Source organism: Brachyistius frenatus, unplaced genomic scaffold, assembly GCF_029030835.1.
Source record: "Brachyistius frenatus isolate BFR_SWC_R1_liver_20210118 unplaced genomic scaffold, ASM2903083v1 Contig_263, whole genome shotgun sequence".
In the NCBI taxonomy this organism is placed as follows: Eukaryota; Metazoa; Chordata; class Actinopteri; family Embiotocidae; genus Brachyistius; species Brachyistius frenatus.
In genome coordinates this window covers 401,795-413,121 of record NW_027210862.1, presented here as the reverse complement: position 1 = coordinate 413,121, position 11,327 = coordinate 401,795, and the positions used below count along the sequence as shown (strand labels likewise).

General features: G+C 40.2%; 1 protein-coding gene across 2 annotated transcripts; it reads left to right on the top strand.

Moving 5' to 3' along the window:
• Positions 1-3,107: 3,107 nt before the first annotated feature.
• Positions 3,108-9,887, top strand: cdca4 (cell division cycle associated 4). Of its 2 annotated transcripts, XM_069721405.1 has the most exons (3): positions 3,108-3,319; positions 6,780-6,917; positions 7,239-9,887. In XM_069721405.1, the coding sequence occupies exon 3, from the start codon at positions 7,248-7,250 to the stop codon at positions 8,166-8,168; it is 921 nt and encodes a 306-aa protein (XP_069577506.1). In that variant the 5' UTR covers positions 3,108-3,319; positions 6,780-6,917; positions 7,239-7,247; the 3' UTR covers positions 8,169-9,887. The 2 variants fall into 2 exon arrangements, with proteins under 2 accessions (XP_069577506.1, XP_069577507.1); XM_069721406.1 differs by lacking the exon at positions 6,780-6,917.
• Positions 9,888-11,327: the final 1,440 nt, after the last annotated feature.

Sequence of the window (11,327 nt, the reverse complement as noted above, 5' to 3'; positions counted from 1 at the left end):
TATGATATATAGACATACAGATGGATCAAAAAACTGTTTCTCACAATCCCAGCATGTGCAGAATAAATAGACAACAACAAAAAAAGAAGCATAAACATGCAACAACAATAATAATATAGTTAGGCATCACTTTTGTACCATTTATATTGAACTGCATACATTTTCATTCAGGCCATCATCACCACTTTGCCTTCTATCTGTACTATGTACAATTTGAACTGGCATATTTTTATAGTATTTATATTTTACCTTTTCAGCCACCAGTCAAACCATGCCATAGACGCAGTGTTATCTGTTTTTGTTTTTTTTATGCCTACAGTTGTGTTATATGTTAGGTTTTTTTCTATTTTGTTTCTTTCCCTTTTTGTGTGGTGTCACCTTCGGTCTGCGAGGAATGACTTTTCATTCAGCTGTGAACTTGTATTTGGATAATTGACAATATAAGCAAACTTGAATTTAATTCACATCTTTGTTCATCACACTTGTTGTAATCTATGTTTAACAGTTTCCGGTTCATTATAGTGTGTGCATAGTCCAGTAGTGTGCTTTGCTATTTTACTATGTTTTTAATGCATCATTATTTCAGTACTAAAAATGCATATTCAATTAACTTATTGTACGCATAACATTTTGACCTTAAAGGTAACTTCAGTCGTTGAATAAATGCAGCGGAGTACGAAGTACAACATTTTTTGCTGACATTAGTGGAAATATAAAGTAGCAGAAAATGGAAAAACTCAAGTAAAGTACAAGTGCCTCTAAATTGTGCTGTAATTGTAATGTTTTCATGAGTCATTGAACAAATTTGAGTTTTGAACAGTTAGCAGGCAAAACAAGAGATCAGAAAAGCACAACAATCCTGAGTTACACCTCTAATGACCTGCCCTAAACATTTACATGCCTCCCTGTGAACACACTCTCACAATGAGCAGAATTTACATATTGGACAGTAAGCAGGAAAATGAAGGGACTGCACTGTTTTAGTCTGCCCAGACTCAGATGACCGCTTCCCCTCGGACTGCAGCTATTGTTTACTCCACGCTGAAATGGGAGAAAACATTTTGCTGTATTGGATCATGTCACTGCATAAACTCCTCCTATTGTTGACAGTTCCTGTGTATAAAAGGTGGTAGGATCTTGGGGGAGAGGGGGGTAGGAAACGACAGCATGAACGACAGCATGAACTTAATTTTTTTCTGCGTGCTCTTTTTAAATCTACTTGCTGTGAGGGGAAAATAAATAGCTGTTGATTCTGTGTGTCACTGAGGAAAGATTTGTTTTACATCATTCTTACCACTTAAGTTAAATTTACTGTTTGACACTAAACAACACCCTCCCCAGGATTTGTGTCAAGTATAATTACTGCTTCTAAGAGCTCTCAGATCACGAGAGAAATTGTTTAATGGCTAAAAAAAAAGAAAAAAAGAAGTCAATTGTCAGGTTTCTGGGATAAATTGTTAAAAGAAAGGCAAATTTGACTAATTAACAAAGAATTAAAACAAAAACCTCCAGTGGCAGTGGTAATAAGCATCATTAGCAATGATAATTACTGATAATTACACCAATCGCATTCAGAGGGTGTTACTGGAAAACCTCTGAAGGTGGCTGCTACTGATGTCAGACACGAGTTGGTCTCTAAAGAGGAAATTCAGAACGAGATAAACCGTTTGAAATCCTTTTTTAAACCGACTTACAGGAGGCAAAACATTGAATTTCCTGAAGATCCTGATCACAGCCGGCATTAAAAATGTGATCTGTATTAAAATGCAAAATAACACCATGTCACATTTGCACTTGGTGTTAATTATGAGGTCTAATTTTCTGCAATTTGTGTGGATTTGAATCAGATGAAGGGAGCATTCACAGATCATGTATCTGAAAATTATTACCAGAGATATTTCGGAGTATAAACAAGGTAGAATAAGGTGAAAATAAAGAAACGTTTAAACGCCCCTCGGAGACACAGATTTGTCTTAGAGAGCTTTTTACCATCTGTTAAATGCAACTCCAACAATTACTGAAACTACCTGAAATCATCAAGCACTTAAAAGATTTATTAATGTCTTAGGTGAATATGATTACGAGCAAAGCACCCCCTTTAATAGTGTGGAAGCTAAAAGGTAAATATCATTTAAATCTTTGGCTTTATTTTGTATATATATATTTTGACAGGCATATAAAATATTATTAGCAAAATGTATTGAAAGAAACAGTCCTTGTTATGGAGAAAATGTCCCCAGTGACTATGTAGAGTGTACTGATACACAGAATTAATACTATCGGTGGCTGTGGTGTTTACAGTTAGGTGGTTTAGACTAATTTTAGAGGCTGAAGGCCCTTTTGCTAGGGGGTGCAAGATATATCTAAAGGGTCGTGAGGTTATTCATGATGTAGAAATAAAGAAAAAAAAACAGTTCTGCAAAACAAAATTGAATTATTTTTGTTTTCGTTTGCTTTAAATCTTTGTTTTTTTCATGGAATATGAGATAACTTCATGTCTTCGGGCATCAGACAGTTGTTTGAATGAAACCATCTGATAAGTTAATGGAGGAAATGTGTTTGTGAAACAGTTTACAACTCACAGACACCTGAAATGTGACAAGAGGCCAAAAGCAAAATGGTTTACAACCACTGGTTTAATCTTTCATAGCATTTTGTTGTTGTTGTTGTTGTTAAGAAACAGCTTAACTATCGCCTTCAGATAAGTGTAGGGAGTCAAAAGTAAAAAAAAAAATATTGTGAGATGTTGTGGAGCATAAAGTGACATAAATCAAAAATACTCACGTAAAGTGCAATTATTTCACATTTGTACTTAAGTACAGCACTTAGTTTAAGTCCATTTAATTACTTTCAGCCTCAAACTCTTTGTTTTTCTTCGACAAACGGTAAAGTAGCTGTAAATGTAGTGTGAATGCTAAACGCACAAAACGACACCCGAAAATAACCTCGGATCTTTTTTTTTTTTAAATTTTAATTTTAAATTTTTAAATTTATTTTTTTTATTATAATTTTATTTATTGTTTTGAAGCCAACCGCGGAGATTTCGCTTGTTTGTCAAAGCATTAGTCGGAGAGAGAGAGAGAGAGAAGCAGGGAGAAATCATTAGAGAGGAATCCCAGGCATATGGCTGGCTTTTGTCGGCTCCCCTCCCCCCTCCCTCCCTCCCTCCCCTCCTGCCGTCCGCTCCGCAGCAGCAGCAGGACAGAGGTAGTTCAGTTTTTGAAGCCGTGGCATGAATGATCTCATCTGAACCTGATCTCCGCTTTTCTCCGCCGTCGATCCTATGACCGAGACGGGAATAAAATAACACAAACACGAGGTGAGTGCGGCTCCCCAACCGCCCGGCGATAGCCTCCTCGAGCGGGCGCCCGGGCGGCCGGTTGTTGTTGTTTTTTTTTTTTTTTTTTGAGGGGGGAACTTAACAGCCCGACCGCGGCGAAAACTCTTGTTTTTTTTGGGCTAGAAAGGAGGAAGGACCGCGGAGGGTGGGTGGGCGCTTTTTTTTTTTTTTTTTTTTTTTTTTTTGTGAAGCTAATTAGCTTCACGCTCGCTAGCATTCGTTTCTTTTGTAAGAGGAAGTTGTCAAATGGGGCCAGACGAATACCAAAGCGTTTAAGCAGCTCCGCGGAAGCATCGGGTTTTTTTTTTTTTTAAAGAAAAAATAAACATCCATTTCACCGATCATCTTATGGAGGGAAGGGGGGGGGGGGGGGGAGCTAGCTAGCTAGCTAGCTAGCGGCAGCACGCGAGCGTGAATTCAGATCCGTAGCATAGCTAGCCGGCTAGCTGTTAGCTACTAGCGCAAAATGGCCTCATTGTCGCTCGGCGGCTGTGATGCTGAAAAGACAAAGCATGCGGCAGTCACGGCCGGCGGCTCGCAGCCGCTCCTCGCAGCGGCTCCGGCGGCTCTGATTTCAACCGCTGGCAGCGGTTTCACTATGTAGCAGAAAGGGGAAAACAGTGGTGGTGGTGGGGGTGTTTTAGGGTTGAGGGTGTGGATGTAGTGGGGAGAGGGGGGGGGGAGAGGAAAGAGAAAAGAAATAAGGTGCCGTGTTGTAAGTTTATTTCTTCGTTTAGTCCGGCGGGCTGTGGAAGTGGTGGGTTGTCGGTGTGCGGTGGGGGATGGGTCGGGCGGAGGAGGCTGCCTTCGCTTTGGCTTCTGGTTCCTCGCAGCGAGCGAGACGAGCACTCCGTTTACTATTTACATTTCAACCTGTCTAATACTGTGTTTAGCAGCACTGGCTGACCTACATAAGGCATTTTTTTTAAATTATTATAATTTTTTTTTTTTTACAACTGTGTAATGTTAGTGTCCGACTCTAGTGCTTTTTACATTAATTTAAACGAGGTGTTTTTTTTTTTTTTTTGCATCTGTTAGACAGAAGTTTTTGAACACCACATAGGTCAGCATTTTCTTGTTAAATCCGGTTATAAGTATAACACTGCGATTAACGTCACTATTAAAGCCCTAAAATACAAATATTCTAATGCGTAGGTGTGAATAAAGAAATAATTTGATATTTTACTTTATTGGAAATGATCTAGATGTCAGTCACTACAATTAGCATCTGTAGCAGACAAAATGGGTTTTAAGATCAATATTATTATTAAAAATGATGCTGGCAGCAATGACAATGATGGGTGCAGAATATAGCACAATAATCCTGCACGATAAAGTTACAATGCTTAAAAATGACAGGTGTTTAGTCACCTTTGGGTTGTAGTTTTTTTTTTTTGGTGTAGATGCATTTCATGTTATTGTTTGGAAGTTTTACATATTTTTTTTGTCCAGGAGGGTGTTCATGCAATTGTGTCTAAATGATTAAGTGGTTAAGATAGAATAAACACAGCACATTTAGTATTTATATATATATATATATATATATTTTACCATATTCTTAATATTTGTGTGCCACAGTTTGCGAAAAACATGGTGTGTGTTGCATCACTTATGCAGAATATGTCTGCTACAGGTGCCTGGTTGGAGTGATCAAAATTTAAGCCCGGTTTCTTTTTTTCATACACTACAACAAAGTATATGAAACAAATATTGACCAATACTCTTTAGATTTCTTACAGTCAGACTTAACTTTAGTTGAATCTGAGATTTAGCCCTAAAATGCTAAACTATAGGGTGTTCAAAAACATGTATCAAGATACATGTAAAAGAAAATTGTCATGTCCAAAACTGTTTTCTCTTCTGTGTGCAGTGTACTTTCTCTCAGGTTTGTAGGACTTCCTGGTTGTATTTTTTTTACACATCACTGTTGTTTTTCCTTTAAGGAGATAGTGCTCTCTAGTGTCTCTTGTTTAACAGGGGCCTGCACAAATGCACAACACGAGAAGACTACACATGTCCATAATTGTTTTCTCACCCTTTGTATTTTAGATCTCCGGGCACCTTCATAAATGACTTTTTTCCCCCCCCTATTCTGTCCACTGTCAGGAAATGTTATACTATGCAAGCGAGGACTCAGAGACCTCCAGGCTGCCGAGCCGTTCAGTGTACATTAGAGCTGCTTCTTTCTTTGGTATGGATTGTAACTCATTAAAATGTGGTGCTGATTTAGTTCACTACATCTGGTCGATCAGGGGAAGACTTTGACTCTCACTATGTTGGGATTTTTTTGTGTGAACAGAACCACAGTTACTCCCTCTGTTAAATGGTGGTAAAGTAAAAGTTGACAATCAATTCATAATTTTGATGTCATGTTTGATTAAATGTTAAAGTGTGAGGTGTTTTTGAATGCATGATATTGCGCAACCCCCTCCACCCCTGAGTGCACCATGTGATAAGTGTAAGATGGTGTGTAATTTGTAGAGATTAAAGGGCCTTAACTTGGCCTGGTGTCCTAAAATGAAATTTTTTTTACGAAAAAACAAGCTTTGTTGGTGCGGAGATTAATTGTGACAATAACAGCAGTGTTTACTGCATTTAGTGTCATTTTGGTGTCATTGCTGTTTGATTTCTGTTCTGTAAACCCCAATGCTGTGCAGTAAAACATGTACCAGTATTATTTTCATTGTATCGCCATTGATTTAACTTTTTGTGATTATTCTTTTTTTAAAGAAAATGTATCACAAATAGAGATTTGAAGCAAGTGGAATCCTTCACCCAAATGCCCTGCCCACAGGTTGTACACAGAGGAGACACAGCCGGACGCTGCGCACTGCTTTTTTTTTTCTGTCTGATGGAAAATTAAATGCCACAGGCTGCTGTTCAGAGCTCAGTCTCCTATTTACTTGCATCCCGTTTATTTTGGGGAGTCGGACGGCCTTTAATGTTGGCAGGAGTGTTGTTTTGTTCCTGTAAGACATGTGTGTGTTGAAGTGGTGTTTTAATAAGGAAGTTGACTCTACTTTTCTTCCCCTCCTCAGTGAAGAGAAAGTGAAAATCTTGTTCTACTAGTTTTTGAAGCGTTGCGTGTGTAGACCTAGAAACCTGACATCCCTTGTACATATTTAGTGGCTCATGGTGGTATATTGTACTGTGAATTGTAAATGCAATTACTTTTTCATACATTTTTATTTTTTTTTGATCACTTTTACCCCCTAAAACACCTTATTGATGAGGATATCTTTTTGATTTTCTTGATCACAGGTGGCAGTGGGGAAAAATATAAGTGCACTGATCATGTAACTTGAGTGCTGTTTCTGTTTTCTGACAAAGGTCTCTGTAGTCTGTGCTTACTTTGATGCAGCGTCCGCATTTAGTTGGTAACCATGCTATTTTCGGTGGCTCAGTGGTCTGTTAAAAGTGTGGTTGTTCCGCCCAGCAGGAGTCTTGCCTCAGACTGGCCTAAAATGGGCAGAAATGGTGCTGAACAAAAGCTGCTTGTCGCTCGTACAAAAGTACTTGAAGCGTTGCAGCCGGGACCAAGCTGCATTGCTATTGCCTGTGCCTCTCAACAGGAAAGGTATAGCAAACTTTAAGAAAAAAACAACTACAACAAACAATTTACTGTTTTCTGTAGTTCATAAACCTGTAGTTTACTTATAAAGTCACAGCTGCTGTTCGGCAGATTGTAGCCCTAGCTCCCTCATGTCCACACAAATATTACACCACATAGCCTCATTACATCACATTTACATAATTAATTACATGGCACTTATTTTCACTATACTAGCTAGTGAAATTCAGAACAGTAGACATTTTGTGTTTGTCAGTGTGATAAATTTGTCGATGCCGTTGCCATCATGTGTCTTACCCTGTTTCTGTCTCCCCGCCATCACAACAGAGAGACAACATGTTCCCGAAGGGCACCAAGCGCAAGTTCTCAGACTCCGGGGAGGAGCCGGCCTCCAGTGGTGACCAGGTCCCGGCAGTTTCATCGGCGGTGGCTCGGACGCTGACGTCCTCTTACAGTCTGCAGCGGCAGTCGCTGCTTGACATGTCGCTGATCAAGCTGCAGCTTTGCCACATGCTGGTGGAGCCGAACCTGTGCCGTTCGGTGCTCATCGCCAACACGGTGCGGCAGATCCAGGAGGAGATGACCCAGGACGGCACCTGGCAGATAATGACCCAGGCCCTGGCGGCTGCCCAGTGTCCCGCCGACCGCCTGGTGGCCACCGAGGTGCTGTGCAGGCAGACTGACGCGGCCGCGCAGGCCGGGCAGAGCCCGAAGCCCTTCTCCGTGGTCGGCCTGGAGGAAGGCTACCACTCGGAAGAGGTGGTGATGGAGGGCGACGTGGAGACAGAGGTCACCATGTCCACTTTGTCACCAGTCTCCCCGCAGCTGTCCTCTGCTTCGTACCTGGCCGGCCCCTTCGGCATGGGGCCCTGCTGGGAGGAGGAAGAGGAAGACGGTGATTGCGAGGAGGATGAAGAGGAGGACAGCGAGGAGTGTGTGTCGGAGGGAGAGGAAGGAGACCGGGACCAACTAAGTGCAGAATCCAGGACAGGGGAGCAGGTTTTTGGGACTTTTGAGATCAAGCACCCAGCGCCGCCCCCTGACCCTGCACTCGAGGAGCTCTTTTCAGACGTGGACCCGTCCTACTATGACCTCGACACGGTGCTGACAGGCATGCAGAGCACCCCCAAAATGGGGCCTTACGATCTGCTGGAGAGTCTGTCCTCTCACGGGCCGACGGCCCTGAGCTCCAGCTCGAGCTGCAGGTCAGATCTGAACGAACTGGACCACATCATGGAGATCATAGTGGGATCCTGAAACTCTGAACATTCCTCTGGCCTGTATTGATCCCACAGACTCTTTCCAGACTATGCACAGTACATGTGCATGTTCTGTATGTGGTATTGTTACAAACAGAGATTGTTGGCGGTTTTGGAACGAGATGGGAAATTAACAGCAAGCCGAGTAGATTTTTTTTGGGACTCGCCGTTAGAGACGTAGTTAGTCTCCTCTAACAGCCTCGTGGGCAAGTTGGCAGCTGCAGTTGGGACCTTCAACTTTTACTTAAAAATATAGAACTGGCACTTAATGTCGGTGATGGCAAAAATTAATGCATTTTGGGTTTTACGAGCCATCTCAGCCTGTTGGCAAAGCAGTTAGTTTCCTACTTTGTTGATGAAATCCAAAACTCGACAATATCTGTGAGAAGGCAAAGATAATTACCTATACCATGATGCATTCTTATTTACGTACTTTCCATGTTTACGTCTGTCATACATTCTGTCATACTAGCTCCTTCTGGTCGTATTCTCTGCCATTTTGTCCATTTCTATTTATTGTTACATGGACCGAGGAACAATTCATCACACTACATGCATCAGAAACCAGAACAAATTGTAAATCCAAAATCTATGAATCAATGCATATTTTCCTAGAGATTTGAGCAATTATGAATGGAATATATGTATATGTACGTATGTGTATATAGAAATATATTTTTTTGCATTATACAGCTGGGGAATTTTGCAAGCATCATTTGATATTATTTTTTTTCCCTCCCAAGCGGTTTTTAAGATTTTAATGTAGCCGGACTCAAGACAGTGTCTTCCCATGGTTTGGTATAACAAGTCGACTGTAACAGGTGTCAGGACTGGCATTGTCATATTTTATAGGCACTGTTTCTTTTAGTTTTTTTTTTTTTTTTTTTTTTTCAAAAGCTTTATGCAGGGCAGGGAAATTACTGCCGGCCACAAACCAAACGTAGGTTAAGATTTGTCGATTTCTGGTAAGTATACGTTAGCCAGTGGACAAACTGAAGTAATTTTCCTGCTCTGCTTTCAATACAGATCCAATAACAGTAATAAGCAGCTTTTTCCTGAAGCATTTGGAGAAACCCCTGGGTGATAACTGCATCAAGAAGCCATATTTCTTTCTCTCGTTTGTTCTTACAAATGAAGAATTCTGTGTGTTAACCCATCTAATTTATTGTTGTTTTATTTATTGTATTTATTGTATCTAGGTACAGACATGCCATATTGACTTATCAATTCAACCATGAGGCCCGATGAAATTCTCTAAATTTTGCCCTCCGTTTTGAATGCAGTACCTATTTATTCCTAATTTTTGTTCTAATTATTAGTAATAATAACAACCGGGCTACTTTTCAAATTACTATGCAGCTCTGTCATACGTTTCAAAATGACTGTACACAACTGAAATGTCCTTTAATTCCTTTATGCAAACAGTTGCCTTTCTCCTAAATATGTGGAAAATCAAATGCATTTTTCGAAATTGTTCCTTATCATCGTGATGAAGAGATTAACTCAGGCAAACAAAATGTATTGACTAAAATACAGTATTACGACGCGCTTAATACCTTACCACAACACTCCTGAAGGATGTCACTCTGGTCTGAATGGGAGCTAGAACTTCAAAGACTAATTATCGTTGTAAAATGTATGCATTTTTTTATATTAAGAAAAAACATTGTAGCATCTTTGTAAATATTTTTTTATAATAAAAGGTGCAACTATTGATTAGGTGATGTGGCTGTTTCACTTATTTTAGCTGTTTCCTAAAACTTTTTTTTTTTTTTTTTTTTTACAGCTTGGAATGGATGAGTTTTTTTATGTATACTTTTTCTCAAACATACTTTCTGGATGAAAACTGGAAACGTGAGGAATACTTCTTGTTCACGGCGATTACTCACTTTGTTGTTTTCTGTGTTTAATCCAGTAGAACTCATCAGGTTCTTTACACATAAAACCTGCTCTCGGTTGGACAGTTTATTCGGTACAGCCAGGTAAAAAACGACGCGGTCTCATACAGCAGTCCGGCAAAATCTCCAAACTCTGAAGGTTATAATGTTCCGTTTTTGTTGAATCTAAGTTCGTGGTCATTTTGGAGGCTGCACAGACGGATATTAATTCAGCCTCCCCTCAGCATGAACTGGATGGACAAAATAATAGGAACACTACAAATCAACACTCAATAAAAAGTGGCCATTGTAACCTTCATTAAGTTAGGCTGTATTGATTGTCAAGAACAAATCTGTGAATATCGATAATAAAATGATGGCCGCAACATGCCAATCCCACCTCCAAATGCAAACTGAATCAATGTTCAGGGTTATTGTTACTCAAATATGTAGCCAAAAAAATAATATATGAAGACCAAGCGTTCATTTCAGGCTTTAACTACTTGACAGCATTTGAAATTTATAGTTTAATCTAGAGGTGAGACATCTGGACCCGCATCCGTGGTGTGTCCACAAACTGAGCGCAGAACGCACTTCCGTTCGGGATCTGCCTAAACCAGACAAATCCTGAAGGTCTTCTGTGCCTGGATCAAAGGCGCCGCTGCAGGTTTTTACACACTGTGCATAAGATATTCCCTCAAAAAACAAAAATGCTCAAACTGAATTAGCTGTGACGCAGTTTCAGTTTGGCTCCAGCAGGACCCTTGTCCTCACATGCTCTCACATGATGAAGTTGGACCGTGAGATTCTGCATTAGATATGCAGTTACAATGGATCTCACATGACCGGACTGTTATCTGTTGGACTCGACTCGCTGCGAACCTGCTCGCAGTCAAACCCCATTAGCTTCTTAGTCCACTTGAAGTGAGACTTTTCATACTCTTAGACACGCAGTAGTTGAAGGACATTTTATGAAAGTCTTGTCTGAAACTGTCGAAAAGTATTTGTTCATAAAATTTGAGCTTACTTTGCACGCTGGCCTGCTGCCTACACTTAGTTAGACTATAGTTAAAGATTAATAGCCTCTCTGTGAGTCAGCAAAAAGCCTGAGGAAAAAACCCCGAGTCATCGGAGAAAGAGACTTGAGTGTCTTAAAAAGGAGCAAAAGAAAAAAGAAACTTGAAGCAGAAAATCTATGCAGTGCATTAGAAATTGTATGAGAAATGATGTGAAGAAAGCATGTCTGAAGGCAATGACTGACCTTTAATGTATCATACATG